The sequence below is a fragment of the Lynx canadensis genome, chromosome A2 (genome assembly GCF_007474595.2).
Source record: "Lynx canadensis isolate LIC74 chromosome A2, mLynCan4.pri.v2, whole genome shotgun sequence".
NCBI lineage: Eukaryota > Metazoa > Chordata > Mammalia > Carnivora > Felidae > Lynx > Lynx canadensis.
The window spans coordinates 31,053,923-31,074,767 of NC_044304.2; the positions used below are offsets into that span (position 1 = coordinate 31,053,923).

The 20,845-nt window shown below is 41.9% G+C and overlaps 1 protein-coding gene across 2 annotated transcripts in view; it reads left to right on the forward strand.

Annotated features, from left to right (window-relative positions):
* Nucleotides 1–19,977, forward strand: part of SYNPR (synaptoporin) — a 314,555-nt gene extending 294,578 nt beyond the window's left edge. For both annotated transcript variants that reach the window (XM_030307164.1, XM_032592333.1), the window contains 2 exons: nucleotides 11,567–11,758; nucleotides 18,273–19,977. In XM_030307164.1, coding sequence (XP_030163024.1) covers nucleotides 11,567–11,758; nucleotides 18,273–18,530 — 450 coding nt within the window. In that variant the 3' untranslated portion in view covers nucleotides 18,531–19,977. The remainder of the gene's footprint in view (nucleotides 1–11,566; nucleotides 11,759–18,272) is intronic.
* Nucleotides 19,978–20,845: the final 868 nt, after the last annotated feature.

Consider the following 20,845-nt stretch of genomic DNA (forward strand, 5'->3'; position numbering starts at 1 on the left):
ATAAAAAACTGTTGGTAGTTTTTTATAAGTAGTTTTTATAAGTAAACAGGTAAGTTTACTTATCTTAAGCAATCTCTACACCCATCATGGGATTCAAACTCACAACCCTGAGATCAAAAGTTGCCTGCTTTTCTGACCTAGCCAGTCAGGTGTGTGGGAGAGTTGTTTTGATCACACAGTAAGACAACATTCTAGACCAGGGTACATGGGACAGATGAAGTTCAAGTCTGGCTGCTTGTGACTCCGAGCCTCCCTCCACGTCTCCTGTATGCCACACTTCCTCCAGATGTTTCATCTATATACTGCCTGGCATGTGTTGTTTTCCAGATATGTTTACAATGCCCAGATGCTTTATGCCAGGTAGACAAAGCTGATGGTTAATTGACTACATCTTAGTATTTTTATTGAGCTGGTTCAATGGCAGCCCCCAAAATATTTTGGAAGTGCTAAAAAATACATTAAAATAACGAATATTGATAAGATGTTCAATAAGCATCTCCAATTTCCAGATTCATCCTTGACTAACTCTACAAATGTGGGGTTTTTTTCCCCCTAGTTATTTTTAAGATGTCCAAAATGGTTTCAACAGTTGACTCACCTCTGGTCTAGGACTTGAGCATCTTACTCGTTTCTGTACTTATTGGTAGACGTGTCAAAATCAATAACCAATCATTTGGAAAGAGTGCTGTTTTCTGTATAAGCCAACAGCTCACCTGAAAACAGTTAACAGCCCCGATTGTTTCCCTAAGCTTCCAAACTTCTGAGAGCATACAGGTCCAGAAAGGCAGGAATCCTCTTGTATCACCATTTAGATATATAAACAGATCCCCTCCAGACCTCTTCACCTCTTTGGTTATTGCTTGGCTTTCTAAGGGGGAGAGGGTTGCCGGTGAGCAAGTGCAGAGAGCCAATAGCTTCAGCGGTCATGTGAGTCACCAAAATTCTCACTAGGCAAGCACTCTTTTCCTTCCTTTTAAACCTCCCTCTGCTAGCAGAATGACCCAATAAATCTTTCTGGTCCTGACCTATGTCAATGTGCATTCTTCTTGGGCATGGTATAAGCAGGTAGTGGATAGAACTCCCTCTAGACACCAATTTATAGACGTTCCAGATAAGTCATTTTGTGGTGTATTTACTATTCAACATGCTTTGAGAACCACTGAAGGGAGGGATAATCCTAAGGAGATTCTGGACGCAATCAGATCTGTGCAGCTCTCTCCTTGTCCACCTAGACTGGCTGGTGCCAGGCAGTTTTGTGTTTGTTTTCAAAACACCAGTTCGTTTTTCTGCAAGGCCATTATCATCATCTGCAATTACATATTCTTTTGGGAATATCTGAGTAAGATCTGTCCTCCAACAGAGTGAATGCTGGGATCATGTCTGCTTTTATTAATTACTATATTCCGAAGACCTGGCACCTAGTTGGTTCCTACTGGAGATGTGTTGAATAAATAAATTAACCTACCTGATTTATTTGACCATCAAAACCCATTGAATAATACCAATACACTTTTCTGTACCGTTATTCAATTATATACAGAATTTTCCTGTCTCCGTGTGTGTGTGTGTGTCTCTGTGTGTGTGTGTGTGTGTGTGTGTGTGTGTAAATTCATTGGGGACTCACTATGTGTCAGGCACTGAGCTAAGTATTTTATTGAATTAGCTCATGCATGCTTGACAAAAACCCTTTGAAAATCAATGTCATCATTGCCCCTCTTTACAGATAGGAAAACGGAGGCTTAATAGAGTTCCAGAGCTAGTTAGTAAGAGTCGATGTTTGAACCCAAGACTGACTGATTCTAAAGACAATAGACTTAACCATTATGTGATGCTTTCTTTTCTCAAAACCTGTATGTTATGAGATCTACCTCACAAATTGTTGATGAAGATTAAACAGAGTAATATATTTGAAGGTCTCAGCGCAGTGCCTGCCTCAAAGTAAGCGCTGAACCTGTAGCAACTTTTACAAGCAATACTGCTACTATTTGTAGTGAAGAGGAAAGGCAGGGTCAACTGGAAATCAAGTCAGGTTTTAAGGGGTGTTTTTAATATTGATTTTCGACAACATTGCAGCAAGCTAGTGAAGACTGCATCCATACTGAGGTTGTCAAACAGCCAAGAATACCTCCCTCTTGCACAAAGATTATGAAATCAATTGTCTATGACTAAGCTAAAAGGAGGCAGAGGATCTCTTAAAAAGTCTTCTTTTCAAAAAAAAAAAAAAAAAAAAAAAAAAACAAGAAACAGGAGGCCCCAGTTCCAAAGCTGAGGAACCACAAATCAATCGATAAAGTTCTCTGAAAAACAAACTAAAAAAGGGAAAGTACCGTATGTCAATCACAATCAAATGTAACTTAAGAAAAAAGAAGAAATGAAATCTTACCTGGATTCTCAAGCAGGAACCAGACTCTTCGCACATGAAACAAGATGACTGATTATTACCCAGCCCTTATAACAGAGGATGATCCACTACATCTCTTCTCACAAAATTTCGATTCATTGACAGTGTGACAATAGTGAATCTTACGGTAATAACATAAAACAATCCAGGTAGTGCAGAGAGAAGGATGCAAACCACCTGAGGACTACCACCCCCCCCCCACCTCCTGCCCCGGCCCTGGTCCCTACTCCATTGTCTGAACGGTACTTAGCCTCTAGTGGGAAGATAATACATATCGGCCGAGTGACTGGGGAAAAGGAACCAATAAAACAATGGACAAATGAAGAAATAATGGGATTTGGAGTCCAATGGATCTGAGTTTGGTATGCATTTTCTCTACTTACTACTTCTCTGAACACTCCCTTCTTCATCTGTAAAATAAAAAAAATTAAAAAATTAAAAAAATTAAAGAAATAAAAAACAGCTACCTTGCGGGGCTCACCTGAACTGAGGTGAAATATGTAAAGCATTTTAGCATCATGCCTAACACATGTCGGGCCTCCCATTGAAGCTAGTTTGGAATATATAATGAGGTTCACCCCTCCAGCAAGGGACATAGACTTTGGAGCTCGGCAAACCTTGTTTGCCAACGAAGCTTAGCAACGTAATGACCCTGAGAACTCCAGCAACTCAATCTTTCCACACCTTGATTTGCTCATCTGTAGAGTGGGGTCAGTAATAGCTGTCTCAAAGTGTCCTTAGGAGAACTGAAGGAATGATGTATGAGACACACAGTGTCTCATACATAGTAACTGCTCCATAAATGATAGCCATACGTACTAATATTGCAACTTCATCTTTATTATGAGCCAGTAAAGTCATGGGCCTCTAAAAGCAATAGAGCACTTTAATAATAGATTAAGAACACAGATTCTGGAGCCAAAGTCCCTGGTTCCAAATTCTGGCTCTGTATCTTTCAAGCTGGATTTAACTAATTTATCCCATCTGGAAAATGGAACTATATACTTCATTCCATTTAACCAGCCACCATCCTGCACATGTTCTGAGAATGGAGGGGTGGAGTCAGATTTTCCCCTACATATGGCCTGAAATGCAGTCCCTGCTGTCCCTGCAAGCCATCTCCTCCCGTGGGTTGCCAATACAGAAGGCCTAAGAGTCTTTGGTCACGCTCGTCTGCCCTTAGATCTCCACCAGACCACTGGGGCCACGCACTGGGCTACTGCATCAACCCGCTTATGGGATCCCACAGGCCAGGAGGGACATGGGAGGCATGCTGGCTTTATAAAAGCTAAGCTGAGAGGGGGTGCCTGGGTGGCTCAGTGAGTTAAGCGTCCGACTCCTGGTTTCAGGGCAGGTCATTGTGAGTTGGAGCCCCGCATTGGGCTCTGTGCTGACAGCTCAGAACTTGAAGCCTGCTTCGGATTGTGTGTCTCCCTCTCTCTCTGCCCCTCCCCTATTCATGCTCTATCTTTCTCTCTCTCAAAAATAAATAAACATTAAAATAAAAAAAGCTAAGTTGAGAGAGAGCTACTAGGATCATCTCAGGCTCAAGTACCAAGAGAAATTGTGACATCAGTGATCCAAAACAGGAGAAGAAGCATCACTCTCACTTGGCTGTGGATGTGAACGTCCTTTCGTTTGTTAACTGTGGGTTAAAGCTACACTGTCTAGTAAGGTACCGGCAGCAACATGTGGCTATTGGACCTGAAATGTGGCTGATACAGATTAAGATGTACTATAGGTATAAAATACACACCAGATTTCAAAGACTTTGTGCAAAAAAGTAAAATATTAATAATTTTAGGTATTCGGTTTTATTATATAAATACATATACTGTATTAATATAATTAACCACATGAGTTTCTTTTGCTTTTTTTAAAAAAAAATGTCTGTTTCTTTAGAGAGAGAGGGAGAGCATGAGCTGGGGAGGGGCAGAGAGAGAAGGAGAGAGAGAGAGAATCCCCAGTAGGCTCCACACTGTCAGCGCAGAGCCCGATGTGGATCTTGAACGCACGAACCGTGAGATCCTGACCTGAGCCAAAACCAAGTGTCAGATGCTTAACCAATTGAGCCACCCAGGTGCCCCTGCTTTTTGTTTTTAATGTGACTACTAAGAAATGTAAAATTACATACGGGCTTCATATCTCTGTCTCACCTTTTATCTCTGTTAGGTAGCACTCGAGCAATCTCAGTGTTCCCTCTGCAGGTTGGGGTTATAAGCCTTTGCAAACTTCAGCCGTTCCCTGCCCTGCTTCTGTCATCTGAGCCATGAGTCATTTGCTTTTGTTCTTTAAATTATTTTCTTGGGGCGCCTGAGTGGGTCAGTCAGTTAAGTGCCCAACTTTGGCTCAGGTCATGATCTCGCAGTTCGTGGGCTCGAGCCCCGTGTCCAGCTCTGTGTTCAGAGTCTGGAACCTGCCTCAGATTGTCTCTGTCTCTCTCTGCCCCTCCCCCACTTGTGCTCTGTGTGTGTCTCTCTCTCTCCAAAATAAACATTAAACACTTGTTTTGAATTTTTTAAATTATTTTCATAAACTTAAATACAATGTCTTTTTGAAGAAAACCCTGTACCACTACTGGGTACAAAAACCCAGCATTATTTGACATAATTAGGAGACAAACATAGAAATGAATCAATGGAAAATGAAAAGTACTGTATTCCAGCCAGGTACCATTGCTTGCATGAAGGCTCGGAGCCTGGGCACAATTTTCTTTGATAAATAAGTGTTAAATATCTGTTAAATAAACATTAGTGGCAGATTAGTACCCAGCTGAGGCTTTCTTCTTTATGCCTCAGACTGAAAGAGAATTGTGGAGAAAAATCGTGGAGCCCAGTGTTATTTATTGCCATGTCTGAGTTCCCACAATAATGGGTAACTCAGACTTGAGAAAGCATGGGCATGATGGAAAAACCACTCACTAAACATGGAGCTCAATGCCCTGCATTCAAATCTCAGTTACTTGTGATGACTTGAGCACATCGCTTAACTTCCCTGAATCTGTTAAATGGGTATAATTATCTTCACCTGCTTGCAGTTATTATGAAGATCAAATGATCTTCTTCTACGTCGTGTTAAAAACCGAAGACACTCTCCAGAAGTCAGAGGTCACTATTATTCATCTTCAAATGAAACAATGAAATACACCTGTATGAGCGGACAAGAAGTTATTCCATCCAGACACTGCTTAGGTCTTCTCTCTTCCAAGACAAGTCCCAAGCTCTGTTCTGATCTGAGCTTCTATCTTGCTGCTTGGTTCCATGTCTCCTGATTCACAGCTTCATGCTGGGATTCCTGAAAGCTGACTCAGCAAAGCAAATCCATTTACACAGAGGGTGTGGGTGACTCCGACTGCCCCGAGTCTGGTAGAGGCTTTCAGGGTAGGTGTCAGCCACAGAATAAATAACAAAGTCATCAAAGAGGTGAAACAGATAATAATGCCATTGGAGGTGAAATCCTGAGAATATTTGTTAATAGATAGAAATGGGAGAATTGATATTATGGATATTACCAACATCCAGTGGGGCTACGGTGATTGAGGGAGACAGAGACAGGTTTACCTGGTTCTAAAAGATGAGGTTTTGTCACCAAAGAGGATTCCCTCTTATGCCCCAAAGTGATCTGGGACAAGTGTCTTTAATGTATTAAATGACATTCTAGTATGAAAATGAGTTTGCTTGTAGCAAATGAGGAGAAGTGGGGGCAAGAAAACACACCCAGCAAGCAAAGTGGAAACAAACCACCCAGCCAGCATTAAGCCAGGCTGCTCCCTCTGCTGACGAGGCTGTTTGTGTAGATCACTGAACACACACTTAAAACATCCTGCAGAAACACAACCAGGTAGCCTGTCCGTGTTCTCTCGGTAAAGAGTGTCAATGTTCTCAGTTACAGAACATATTTTATAAGCCACTTAATGAACCACGGGAAAATCTACTTATCTCTCTCAGCCACAGTTTCTTCATCTGTAATAAAGGCTAATCACATCCTGTGACTACTTTTTGGGCTTTTATGGGGGCCACATAGATCCCAAGTGTGCGAGGTTTTTGGAAGCATAAAAGCACTCTAATGGCAGCCTCTCCACTCTAGGAGAATAAAGAACACAAGCAGAGTCAGCAGAAGACATCTTCCAAGGGTTAATATATGCACCATGGTAACCTAGCAGTTAATGTTACAAATCTACCTCTTGAGTTTCTTCCTCTGCACACTCCGTTTCTGTTAGATCTGGGGCAGGAGCATTTGTAAACAACCGGGTTCTTGTCTGCACCATCAGAAGAAAATCCCTGCTCCAGTGCAAGGCATTTACCTCTCCTGATTCAGAAGAGGGTTTCGGTAGACCATTCACATGGAACTAAGTAACCGGACTGAGAAAGTTATTCCATGTTCACTTTAACTTCAGGTCTTCTGATTAGGTCATGCTAGTATTTCTTTAATATCCCTCTAACACTTGCTAATCTCCCTTTTAACAAAGATCCTAGGTTCTAAAGCCTTGTGCACACATTCCCAGCTAGAGTTTAAGGTATTTTGTTTCACTGTGGAGCACTTAGGTTTGCAATCCCCTTCTATCTATGGCAAGTCCTACTGGCTTCGCATTATAGTACACGTATAATTTCCTTCTGAGATAACCTTCTTTATGTCAAAAGGGTAATTTGCTTTAAATTAAATATTAAGCAATAACACAAGACTATGTGGATAATATCAAAACTGTTTTTAGGTACTGCCAAAATGACTAAAACTCAGAGAACACCAGCTAAGGTAATTATCTACATAAAATACACCAAAGAGTGTCTTTTCCCCCAACCTTACAGAAAGCTCACGATACACTGCAGTAATCAAGCCAGGCATTGATTATACACAAAGTATTTGACCTGTCTCTGCTTCAGTTTCCTCATAAGAAAAGCAGGGCTTTTCTAGTATGTATGTCGTAAGGTTAATGATGCCCATAAGTGCTTAGCAGAGTGCCTGGCATGTGGGAAATGCTGGGTAAACACGGGTGACGGCAGCTGTGGTTGTGCCCCGAAGACGACCTCTAGTTCAGGGGACAGATTCTGATGGATGCCCTGCCCCTCCCCACCATGCTCTGTGCTCAGGACGTGGCTGCATGGATCACATCAGTGGGCTCCCTGCCCTCTGGGCTCCAGCTGGGTGTGGCCAATGGGAGCCTTGGCAGGAGAAGCATAGGGTCAGGGATCTGCTCCCAGGTTTCCCGCCCTGCAAGTGGCCTCAAACTTGCGCTCAGTGCCGAAGCCAAAAAACAAAAAAGTTCAGGCTAATATATTCTTCACCCAGAATTTTTTACATAACCTCCCCCATATTCACACTTTGCTTAGTTGTGGAAAATCTGGCCCGAGACTACTTTCTGAAGCCCTTTGTTGCAAAACTCTCTATTCTGATGACATTTATTATTTGGTCCAATTATAAATCTTGATGCTGCTGTAGGGACAAATAGAACCATCTGAATTTCTGTCTGGAAGAGCCATCGATATAATCAATCAATGTCTTAATCACATTGCCACATTGTTTTTATTTGACTTAATTATAAAATAAGGCATGTATAAAAATACATAAGCTTATATAAAAGAAAATAAATCATCTCCAATCCTACCACCGACCACTAGGTAAACTCCAATGTTATATACATAAATGTAAATATTTTAACAAAACTGAGAATATTTTGTATTCTCATTCCGTCCCTCCTCTTCCTCTAAGTGAATCCTTGATGCGTACTGCATTCTGAACGCAATGACTCCGAACATCACTACATAAAAATGCCGTCGCACCAGCCTTCCCTCCAGCATTCCCGCCATCCATCAGTCCACCATTCCGGACCGTCCATCAGCTTCCTCCTCCGACTTCCTTACTTCCTTCCTCCCTCCTCTTCTTCCTTCCCTCCTTCCTTCCTTCCTTCCTTCCTTCCTTCCTTCCTTCCTTCCCTCCTTTCTTCCTTCCCTCTCTTAATAAATACTGATGGCAACTCTTCTGCCAAGACCCAGTAATAAGCAAGGTAGACAGTCTCTGCCCTCCTGGAACTGACATCTTACTGGGAAAAACAGACAAATGAAAAACCACATTTTCACTTCTCCCGAGTGTCTTATGAGACAGATACTGTTATTGTCCCATTTTACAGTGAGCTAAACTGAAGTTTCAAATTGTCTAGCAAATTGTCCAAGAACACATAGTAAGTAGCAGGGTCAGTAGTCAGCCTCCGGTCTATCTGATGACAGATTCTGAGCTGTTAACTTGTCGTGAGAAATACCTTAATATGATAGGCTGGTGCCTCTTTACAAAATGGTACCAGGGTAAAAGTTTGGATGTGCTCCCAAATATAACATACTTACCCTCAAGGACAGAGATCCTTGACTTCATTCATGAAGCCTATATATAGAAAATGATTCATTACTATTTCGTCATATTTAAATTAACCAGGACTTCCAGTGTAACTTTTGAAATTTTAGTGTACTTGCTTTAAATAAGAAGATCAATATTCCTTAAGGCAGCCATGAGGGGGGTATAGAACAATCAGGCTCACAGGTACCAGAAGCAGATGGCCAGGCTTACATTCCTGGTTCTACCACTTGCTAACTCCAGACTCTGAGCAATTTTGCTTAACCCCTTAGGGCCTCAGTTTCCTCAAATGTAAAATGGGGACAGGATTAGCATCTGTTTCACAGTGCTGTTGTCAATATCAAATGACTTAATTCATGTAAACTTGGAATAGTGCTTCATACATAATACATGCCCCACAAATGTTAGGTATTCTTACTATTATTTAATAAGTCTAAAAGTTTTGATACTATTTTCTCCAATTTCCAAGGGGGAGGTCTTCACATGACTGTTCTTGTTTCCCCATCCTCACACCCTTTTCTCAAGTCTATTTTTAATTATGATGAACAGAAATAATGACAGTTCCTGTCTCATAATTGGAAGGGCAGGGTATCTATAGCCCCTAAAAAATATGTAATATCAAGAGAGCAGAGTCCACATCTTGCATTTTTTAAATCCCTCATAAGACATTGCTCAATATCTGGCACATTACTCAAAAATTATTGTTTGGGGGGCACCTGGGTGGCTCAGTCGGTTAAGCGTCCAACTTTGACTCAGGTCATGGTTCACGGTTTGTGAGTTTGAGCTCCGCGTCGGGCTCTGTGCTGACAGCTCGGAGGCCGGAGCCTGCTTCAGATTCTGTGTCTCCCTCTCTCTCAGCCCCTCCCCTGCTTGTACTCTCTCTAAAATAAATAAACATTAAAAATTTTAAAAATGGTTTGAATGAATGCATCCATGAATGAATCAGGTACTAGATTGAACATGAACCTGAATTTGTATTTGACACAATCAACCTGGCTTACTTATCCGTAACCATTTCTCCAGTTTATAATTCAGACTCAAACACTTGAGTCTCTTGATTCCAAATATTCTTATTGATTGCTGTAGATACTGTATTTGTTTGCCTGTTTATACCACCATCTCATTCCAGAAACAACTTAAGATAGCTTACAAGAATATATGAAACTCAAACTGGAATTAATTAAAAATGAGAAGGGAAAGAAAGAATGGGTATATCAAACAAGGCTGGGAATAGGGTTAAAATATCCATGCCATTAAAAACCCTGTGAGCAGGTAACAAATTAGCCCTGAATTTTCTAGAGTCAACATGAAAAGGTCAACTGGTAAGTCATATTATTTGCAACAGCTCTTGGATGAAAAGATAACAGTTTCTGTGAAAATGCAGCCACTCTTAGAAGTGGACAGTCTAGAACATTGTCCACAAAAGCCACACCTAACAAATACCATCCACAACAGCATCCTTACAATGTAAGAGTTTCCCTGGTGTTGATCATGGGATCTTGATGAAAACTCCTTCAGTCATGTCATGAGGGAAAACTAACCAGAGCAAGTGAAATGTACCATGCCCTTGGGTAGGAAGGAGACACGGGGCAAGTTTTGTACTTGACAGGCTTATCATTCAGACTAAAACAGAAACCTTTCTCTTGGTACAGCAAATGTACTCTTCCTTTCCAGGTCAGGGTCTTTAGTATACTAGGTAAGCAGTATGAAATATTTTTATGTTAGTCAAATGTAAATACAGTAAATCTGAAAGACTGTCCTATATTAGAACATGGTCTGCTTAAGACATGGACAGTGACTCTGACTCCCCACCCGCTCTGAGTCAGGAGGAGGATATGAGAAGCATCCCCGTCATCAGAAGCTTGGTATTGTTTCTTTAAACATTTAAACATCATCTTACATCATGGACATATTGTTTCATATGGAAAAAGAAGCCTCTTTCCCCTGTATTCATAGCAGATGGTTTTGTAAGTCAGATCTGGATTTGAATTCTGGCTCTCCCCCTTTCTATATTGTTACCTTACATCTCTGGGCCTTGATTTCCTCATCTTTAAAATAAGTATTAATGGAGGGGGGAGGGGGGATAATAAATGGGTGATGGGCATTGAGGAGGGCACTTGTTGGGATGTCATATGTAAGCGATGAATCACGAGAAATGGGTATTAAAAACACCGTCTAACATGGCATTTGTAAGGATAATTTTACATAAAGCCTCTTGCCCGTAAAAAGCAGTCAAAACATTACGGCTATTTATTGCCTCCACTGAACACAGTCTCAAGCATACTCTGGATGGCACGTAGATTGGTTCACTGAAAAACATGAATGAGTGAATAAATGAATATTGCTATCTAGGAGTCTTTAACAATCAGCAAATCTCTGTTTGCAGCCATCCTAACACGGCGGTTACAATCATAGGCCTAGAGGTTTTGTTGCCCGGGTGTGAGTGCTGACGCCATCGCTGATTATTTGTGGGTACCCCCAGGCAAGCTGTCTGACCATTCCCTGTCCCAGTTTTGTCATCCGCAAATGGGATAATGATAGGAACTTCCTCACAGGGGTGTTTTAGGAACAATTAGATGAGGGTTATAAGCACTTAGCATCATTCCTGGAACAGTTCAAGCATTCAATAAATATTACTATTATTTATTTTAGACAAATATAATATCACAAAACTTTCTTTTATCTGTTTTTCAACTTCTCCCTGGTTCCATTGCTGTGGGATCTTGGAATTTCCCGAAAAGCAAGCCAAATAGTTGTATAAAGTAATCAATTTGTTTCTGGAACTCACATTTCTCTTCCTGTTTTATCTTTCTGTTTCTATAGGACTTCATCGTCACTGTAGTCTTTTCGTTTTTGTGGTTGGTGGGTTCATCAGCTTGGGCGAAAGGACTGTCTGATGTCAAGGTCGCGACGGATCCTAAGGAAGTATTGTTACTGATGTCAGCTTGCAAACAGCCGTCCAACAAATGCATGGCTGTCCACAGCCCCGTAATGTCCAGCTTAAACACTTCTGTGGTATGTTTTCATCTATGCTTTACGTCCCAAACCTTTGTTTGCCACTCAAATGAATAGGAAAAATATCTCAGAGGTCACCTTGGAGATTTCTGCGTCCAAAATGAGGCCAGTCTAAAAGGCGATATTTCACTCCATGTGCAAGATGATCCTCTGGCCTTCAAGTCTTCTATTGTCAGAACCCATAGGCTTTAATGCTGCCAATTATGGAGTCTTAATAAGAACGCAGCAGGTATTGGCAGCTGCTGCTTGGATGACAGTCAAGTCAAAATTCTAAGCCAGAAGCAGATATAAAATTTGAACTTTAAGTCTGACGCCTGCCAGAAGTAAAAGGAATATTTGATGGCAGAGAGGTTTCCTGGGAAGAAAACATTGTTCAAGCCACACATAGCTAGAATACATCCAGTTGATTGTCTGGAGGAAAAACACTCAGACCTGATAGAATACAGGAAAACTGCACAGTAGAAAAAATACTTATAACAATTACGGTAATTTTTTTTTTTTTATCTTCTCCATGTTCCCGGTTTAATTGCCTGGTAACTTTGGAAAAGCTGAACTATATGAGTTGAACAAAGTCGAATATTTTCAAATGCATAGCTCTCACAGGAAGACAGACAATCTGACAGAGAGCAGGGCAACTAAATTGGATTCTTGTGTTATTTTAAAGAAAGAAACTGCGTGTAAGAAAGACAGAAACTATAATGGCAGCAAAGAGCAGTAGTTACTCAAGACTAGAGAACCTGACAGTATTTGCTGAAAGAAAAACATTCTTGAGCAGCCCCTAAAAATAATTATCTTTGCTTCAAGGTTAACTTATGTTTCTACAGCTTTCTGAAATTTAATCTGAGCAGGCATTTAAGTAGGGGACAGGGTTGCCAGGTGCTCCCTGATGCTTTGACTGTGAATCCTGCCTTGCCAAGAGAGTAAACATGGAAAGAAAGTATGTAGGAGGTCCTCGCCGTCATTTTTGCTCATTGCCGGACACACCCGCAGATAAACACTCGAATACTTGGAGGCGTGTGTTGAAATAGACTCTCCTGCTTCTGTAGCGTGTTTCTAGGCAGGGCGGAATGAATGTTATTATAATCTTGATCTCAAAACCTAAGAGAACAACAAGAGAAAATCATCCAGTACGTTTGTTGGTTTAATAATCAATGTAATACATTATGACGTCCTACAGAGTCTATTTAATTCTACCTTTGCTGTCTCTAGTAAGTTTTAGACTAGGCGATGGGAATTTTGAATGATAAACCATGTGACGTGTCTCCTAAAATCAGAAAGAGGTATTTGCCTTTCTCTACCTGACTGATGTCACGTAGCATAACCCCCTGCAGGCCCATCCATGTTGTGTGTCAGCTATACTCAGATAAAAAAAAAAAAATCCACGAAATTAGACACATAGGTACATATATAATTTTAAATAAAATATGGAATTAAAAAAAGTTTTTTAAATCAAAAAGAGAAATGGATGGAAACCAGACAGCATGTCATGGGAGAAAGGACAGGTCTGCTGCTGTTACTGTTATGGATCTACATCAGTTAAAGGTCCTCCAGTTCCTGTGACAGAAAATTCACTTCAAACTGGCCAAAGGAAAATAATCCGCCTATCCCTAAATTCCGTTCTCTGGACCCCACTTATGGACATTCAACGTCCGTATGTGCTGGAGTGTTTGGGTTGCAAGTAACAGAAACTGACTCTGACTAACCTCATCAGGAAAAAAAAAAAAATCTTTGGAAGGATATTAAGTAGCTCAGAAAATTGATGAAATCTGATGAAACAGGCTGTTAAAAAAGCAGCATCTAGAGCAGGACCAAGGTTCTCAATGTCAGATACCAAAGAATGTTGTATCTGACTTGCATTACTCTGCTCCTGATTTAAAGTTCCACCACAGAGCTCAAGCCACTTGAATGCATCGGGGTTTACAAGGGAAACAAAATTTCTATTAGCAAAAGCAGAGGGAAAGAATGTTAATCTGCCAGAACACAGCAATTTTTTTCATTACAAACTCGTTTGGCTTCAAATCCTATTAAGCTAGCTTTTCACAAGAGGTAAAAGTAATTGGAAAAATACTAGCACTGTGTCTACCAAGGGCAGAACCTCGGACCAGGAATTATCAGGAAGCTGGACAGTTTACATTCTTCATCTCTCATCTCTCTCTTTCTGAATGCCTGTGACATTATTGTCTCTTTTCGGATGCATTTGTCTTTCTTTTTCCTATTGTCTCAAGAGAAGATAGCCACCCCCCAGTTTCTGAGATTATATTTCTTCTTAAAGAAACATCTTGGGCTGAACTAAAATCACTCAGGTCTAATCCCAAATTCCGGGCAGAGAGCATCTCATTAGCTCATCTTGGGCCACATGTCCACCTTGGCTCAGGGTTTGCGGAATCCTGCAGAAGAAATATGGCTCACAGAACCAAACCACCTTGCCTACTAAGCAAGTGTAGGCTTTGGAGAAGGAGTCAGACACACCCATAGGAGTGACCTCTACAAGTAAGTGGTTCAACAATAGCAATGATATTTCTACCTGGGTAACAAATTTACTTTCTCCAAAGCATCTTGGCATCTATGATTTCACACCAACACAAATAGGCAGGGGAGCTATCCAGACATTACAAATGCAGGTAGGTGCCGTGAAAGGATTTGCTCGCGGCTTCTCAAGTAGTGACAGCAATGCCAGAGTAGAGCCAAATTCTGTTAATGCTGCTGCCACTCGAAATGGTTCAGGGCACAGTTGTGGAGTCCGTCTGCCTGGGTTTGAATCCTGGCTCCACGACTCAATAATTGACTGCTCTTGGACAAATGCACTAAGGTCCCTAAACCTTAGTTTCATTATCTGTAAAATGGGGCTATTATCGAACAGACCTCACAAGACCATTGATTCAATGATATAATATGTTATAAGTCCTCTCAGTACAGTGCCCAGCATATGGCAGGTGTTCAATAAGTGTCGACCGAAAAGCTGCCTCGTAAATGCATTCATTTTCCTAAATGTCATATAGTGGTTAGAGCCCAAAGAAGAGGGTAGGAGGAAAGAATGTGTTTTTCTCTCTCAACTTCTCTTTCCAAGGTTCTCTGAGCCTAACTATCCTATTCACAATTTCTACTTCTGCTTCTCCAGCTTCATTATAGGCAATCTTGACACGTCTTCTTGGCCAATCTAGATTTCACCTCCTCATTCTTCCTCCTGCTACACACGGTGGCTTGCAGTCTCTCCTTCTGTTGCCTCCACATCTGAGCTTGGATCAAAATCCTTACTCTAACTTCAGCTGCAACAAAATGGCAAGAAAAGATTCAAGGGCCCACGTGCCAGCCAGGAGTCTGCAATACCTGTGTGATGACAGCGGGATAAGACGTGCCTGCTTCTGAAACATGTCCATGGGGATGCCTTGTTTGTGTACTCACTTTTAAGTTGCATGCCCCTGATCGCTAGGTTCTTCTTGAGCATCCCTTTTCTAGAAGCCAAGTAGCAGCCAGCAAAAGGGAGAAACCAAGGAAGGGGAAACATAAAATTAGAGCTCTGGGCAGAGCCATCTCTTGATATCTGAGAAGATTCCTTGATAATCTTTTCTACTCCTACATTGACATACACTTACAAGATACCATTTAATCGAGATCTCCCCTTTGGTGGAAAATATCCTAGCTATTGTACACATCGATAAAAGGTCCTGCATGTGAATTAGAGTTTTGTCCGTGATTACCGAATTCATTTTGGTCACACAGCTATTATACTGGGAGTACCTTCGTTATGTCTTGTATCTCCCATCAGCAAGGAGCCTGGAGCATGGCATAAGATAATGTTAAATAAGTATCAGCTAACATTAAAGGAAGAAGAGAGAGTGGAAGAAGAGAGAAGGAAGAAGGGGGGTTGGCCGGGATAAACCAGTCTTTTAGATCAGGCGAGGGCCTACAGAGACTGCTTTGGCTGCCGACGTCCCTCAAGAGTACGGCCTTGCCATCAAAGTCCCATTTCAGTTTATGCTGCAGCAAAAGGGCCAAATGAATACAGTTCATGGAAATATTTGAGAAAGTATCAGAACACTGCTTACCAGGCAGGAAGCATCTTCGAATGTGTCTAGCACCGTCTAGCTGCGTTATACACATTCTCTTGAATCCTCACACTGTCACCCGAGGAACGAATAGCCTTCATTCCACATTAGGAAAACAAAATAATAAGTTGAGGTCCAGAGGCTAACTGCCTTGTCCAAGGTCACGGAGGAGGAGAGTGCAGTTGAAGCCAGTGTGATTTCAAAACCCGCAGGATGAGTCCAAAGGTGACATTCAGGTAATGTGTCCTGATCCACCTGCTGCTAAAATTCTGAAATACTTTGGTAAATAGCCCCTGCTCCAGGTCCCCAAGGCACCTCGTCTTGACTTCACTGGCCCCCTCACCCCCACCTGCAGGGCACTTGGGACCCCCCTACCATCCAGCAACCGAGGATAGATGCTCGCCCAGCACCCTATAATCCAGAGCTGTGGCGGTGGCCCAAGTCCAGTTTGAATGGCGACTGTTGAGCTGGAGTGGTTACTAAATATGCTTTAATGCCATCACAGCTTTATCTCATGCTGTTGTCTATCTCCGGTAGGGGGCTGTTACAACTGACTGCTTCTGGTTAATTCCCAGGTCAACCAGTGTGCCCTGGGAAAGGTGGCAGAACAGCTGTTCTCTTCGAGGCTCTGGCTCGAGCGAACAGCTCTGCTTCCATCAGACAGGCAGGGTCTGGGGAGGCTACACCTGGTCCTCTGACTCGCCAACAACACCCTTTTGGAGAGTAAGAGGAATCTCCGTAGCAAAGCCTCACATCATCCAGTTCTTGGGAGAATACCCCATACCTCCCTGAAGCCCGTATTGCATTGAGAGTCTGGTTTCAACATTCATTTCTGGATGTGAGAGGCACAGAAAGTACAACTCTTCGAAGTCATAACCTCTGTGTACCCTCTCATTCATGTGCTTATCTGCACACCACCTGCACGATCGCTTATGCCATACTTTTTAAGTTGACTCATTTTTTTATATCATTACACAAACTGGAAGAGTAGTCTCTCTAGCCATGAAGTGAAGGTAACCTTATAAATTAACGTGCTATTATTAAAATCAAAGTTCTCAACTCTGTAGCCCCTGAAGACTTCTTACAGACAATGAGGAACACCTCACTTGGGGAGACAATAAGCTTAAGTAGGGGCTCAGACCATGGAGTCAGACAGAACAGGGCTTGACCCTCGTCTACTACTTACCAAGTCATGTGACCTGGAACAAGATTCTTATCCTGGACCTCAGTTTCCACATCTTTAATACAGGTATAATAATAATACCTTCTTCTAAGACAGAATGAATGGATTGCCCTTTCCACAGTGCCTAACGTGTAGTAAGCATTCAGTAAAAGTCAGATATTCTATGGCTAAAATTGACAACCCAGGCAACAACAGATGTTGGCGAGGATGCAGAGAAGGAGGATCTCTTCTGCACTGCTGGTGGGAATGCAAACTGGTGCCGCCACTCTGGAAAACAGTATGGAGGTTCCTCAAAAAATTAAAAATAGAACTAGCCTATGACCCAGCAATTGCACTACTAGGTATTTATCCAAGGGATACAGGTGTGCTGTTTTGAAGGGGCACATGTACCCCAATGTTTACAGCAGAGCTATCTACAATAGCCAAAGTATGGAAAGAGCCCAATGACCATCGATGGATCAATGGATAAGAAGATGTGGCATATATATATAATGGAGTATTACTCGGAAATCAAAAAGAATGAAATCTTGCCATTTGCAACTACGTGGATGGAACCAGAGGGTATTATGCTAAACAAAATTAGAGAAAGTCAAATATCGTATGACTTCACTCATAGGAGGAATTTAAGATACAAGACAGATGAACATAAGGAAAGGGGAGCAAAAATAATGTAAAAACAAGGAGGGAGACAAAACATAAGAGACTCTTAAATATAGAGAACAAACTGAGGGTTGTGGGAGGGGGATGGGCTTCATGGGTAAGGGGCATTAGGAAGACACTTGCTGGGATGAGCATTGGGTGTTATACATAGGGAATGAATCACTGGATTCTACTTATGAAATCATTGCACTATATACTAACTTGGATGCAAATAAGTAAATAAATGTTAAGTATTCTAAATGAAACAGCGGTTCCAAATGAAAAATTGAAAGAGATCTCAATGTTGAATAAAAAGTAGCCGTATGGGGCGCCTGGGTGGCGCAGTCGGTTAAGCGTCCGACTTCAGCCAGGTCACGATCTTGCGGTCCGTGAGTTCGAGCCCCGCGTCGGGCTCTGGGCTGATGGCTCAGAGCCTGGAGCCTGTTTCCGATTCTGTGTCTCCCTCTCTCTCTGCCCCTCCCCCGTTCATGCTCTGTCTCTCTCTGTCCCAAAAATAAATAAATGTTGAAAAAAAAAATTAAAAAAAAAAAAAAAAGTAGCCGTATGTATTATGCAGGATTTTCTGAAATTGAGATTTTTCTTGTGTTTCCGTCTATCAACTCATTTGCTCTGATTCTCCTTTCAGGTCTTTGGGTTCTTGAACTTTATCCTCTGGGCTGGAAACATCTGGTTTGTTTTCAAGGAGACCGGCTGGCATTCCTCGGGACAGAGATATCTTTCAGACCCAATGGAAAAGCACTCGAGTAGCTATAACCAAGGCGGGTACAACCAAGACAGCTATGGGTCAAGCGGCGGGTATAGCCAGCAGGCGAGTATGGGGCCATCCTCAGATGAGTTTGGCCAACAGTCCAGTGGCCCTGCTTCTTTTACCAATCAGATTTAACAGGTAGTCTTTGCATTCTTCTGGCGATAGCCTCCCCACCTTCCATTTTAGTTGCAGAAGAGTTTTTTAGGAGTTTCAATCAATTATTAATGCAGAGGGTGTTGAATGTAAGTCAGAGATCTGTAGTCCTCATTAAGGCAGAAAGGCCTGGGTCGTGATAAATGGTACTTAGAGAGGAGACGACATGAGGAGATACATTATTCATCATAGATGCCTAATTGGAGAGTACCTTATTACATACACAGATACTTGTATGGTCGTTGTGTAGGTGTGTGGAGATAATGAAAGCATTTGGAAGCTTACAGTCTCTAGTATGTAATATGCATAAAGTAAATTCTATACCCCTGAGTTTTCCTATGCGTTTTGATGCGAAAGATGTTTTAATGATTTCTATAAGACAATTTGGTGTATCACACATGCATGTGTTATTGTGTTTAGTTGCAGACATTGTAGGACTGTGAGTCTCTTAAGTATTTGTTTCAGACAGTTGCTCTGTATTTTTTTTTTTTTTACTTAATGAATCAGTGCTCATAAGGTTTAGTGCATGAATATGCATTTTCTCACAAAATGAACATTTGAAGTGTATTTATGAAAATTTTCCAGTTTGCACCATGAATTTGTTAAATGGACGTTTAAAGAAATATGTTCATTACTTTGTATACTTGCAAATCTGTCTTTGGCTTTACCCAATTCTGACTGCACCGTAACTAAGGTTTGGGATTTTTTTTCCCTATTAGTCAATATTCAGTGTTCTATATGGTAACTGCCCAATACTTATTCTATCTACTTAGCTAAATATTTACATTCTCGTAACTTTCTATGATGTTTTGTGGCTCTTATCCTATGGACCATAAACAATAGGCCCAATAACCGTTTGTGTTTATGGAGTGCTGTTTTCTTAGAGTAACAGAGATGCAGATATCAGATACCATAGTCGAGAAGCTTTTGTGCTAATGTATTAATTTATAAAGGATGTTCTGTAGAACCTATACTAGCAGCCAAACTTTTAAATCCTATTTGTAAAGCTAATATGTTCCTTGATCCAATTATCAGAAATTCTCAAGTCACAGCTTAACTTACCAATTACTAATTCCGATTTGAATCATAAATTAGAAATGACTTCCATGAGCAACTCTGATCCCAGAGACAGTTCTCATGAAATATTCCTCAGAATTTTTTCATTATCAAGAAAACGCCAGTCTTCCCTTCTTTGTTTTGGCTCAATTGGAACATCAAGGCCTAACAGCAAGGGCAAACTGTGCATCCGTATTTCCAGATAAAAGTTGTTATCAATGTATAAACCCTGTGTGATCTGTGATGTTGGAAGCATTTTAGCACAAACCAGCTGTGGTTCTTAGATGATATCTGTAACCGGTTTCTGGATCCTGTTGGATAAATACTGTATTGTGATATCTATTTGACCTTAATAAAGTTATTGCTTACAGTGCTGGGTGGAGAGAGAAGAATTACAATAGAATCTGGTTAGCTTTAACAATGGAAGAATAAGTTATAAATGCACGGTGTTTCCACGCTCTCCCCATGCCCTTGTTTCCAAGCCTAGGGCTGCTCATTCATTTATTCTCTCATTTTAGGACGCCGTCTGCACCCACTGCTATGCAAGGCACTGGGGCTATGGGAGCGAGATAAAACAGAAACGTGCCTCACCTTGAGAAGCTCACACTCTAGGAGGAGAGGCAGACATTAAAATAAGCACACACCACTTAGGCTGCGTGCAGCAAAGAGAGGCAGAGGATTCCACGAGAACATTTATCAGAGGGGCTTGAGCTAGTTAGAGGGAGGTCAAAGGTGCTTCAGACCTGAGGACTGCACCAGGTTTCCCAGGGACGGAATGGGAGGGAGAGAATCCCAGGCAGAGAGCAGCCTTGTAAAGCTCGGATGGTGGGAGGCAGGATGGATACGTCTGGTTGCCAGAGTGCAATGAGTGAGGAGGCCCCTCTGAGTCGAGGGCCGCTGGTGCCCTGCTAGGCAGCTGTGATTGGGATTTCTGCCTTTATCCCCAAGAGGCTAAGGGAGCTCACTAGTGGATTTTAAGCAGAGGAGGGACGTGATGAGATCAGCATTTTGGAAAGATCTCCGTGGCTGCAGGGTAGAGTGTAGACTGAAGGACAGCCTGGGCGGAGGAGGTGGCCTTGGCTGCTAACATCTACACGGCAGCGGGCTGGGCTTGGGACGGTGAGGGGCAGGGGGAGGGGGGACCTGGCACGAGGCACCCCATTCACCTCTCATTTCCCGGGACATGGCTGGATGTGACCTCTTCCTTCAGCGCTCTCCAGGAGGAGAGAGTGGCCTCTGCT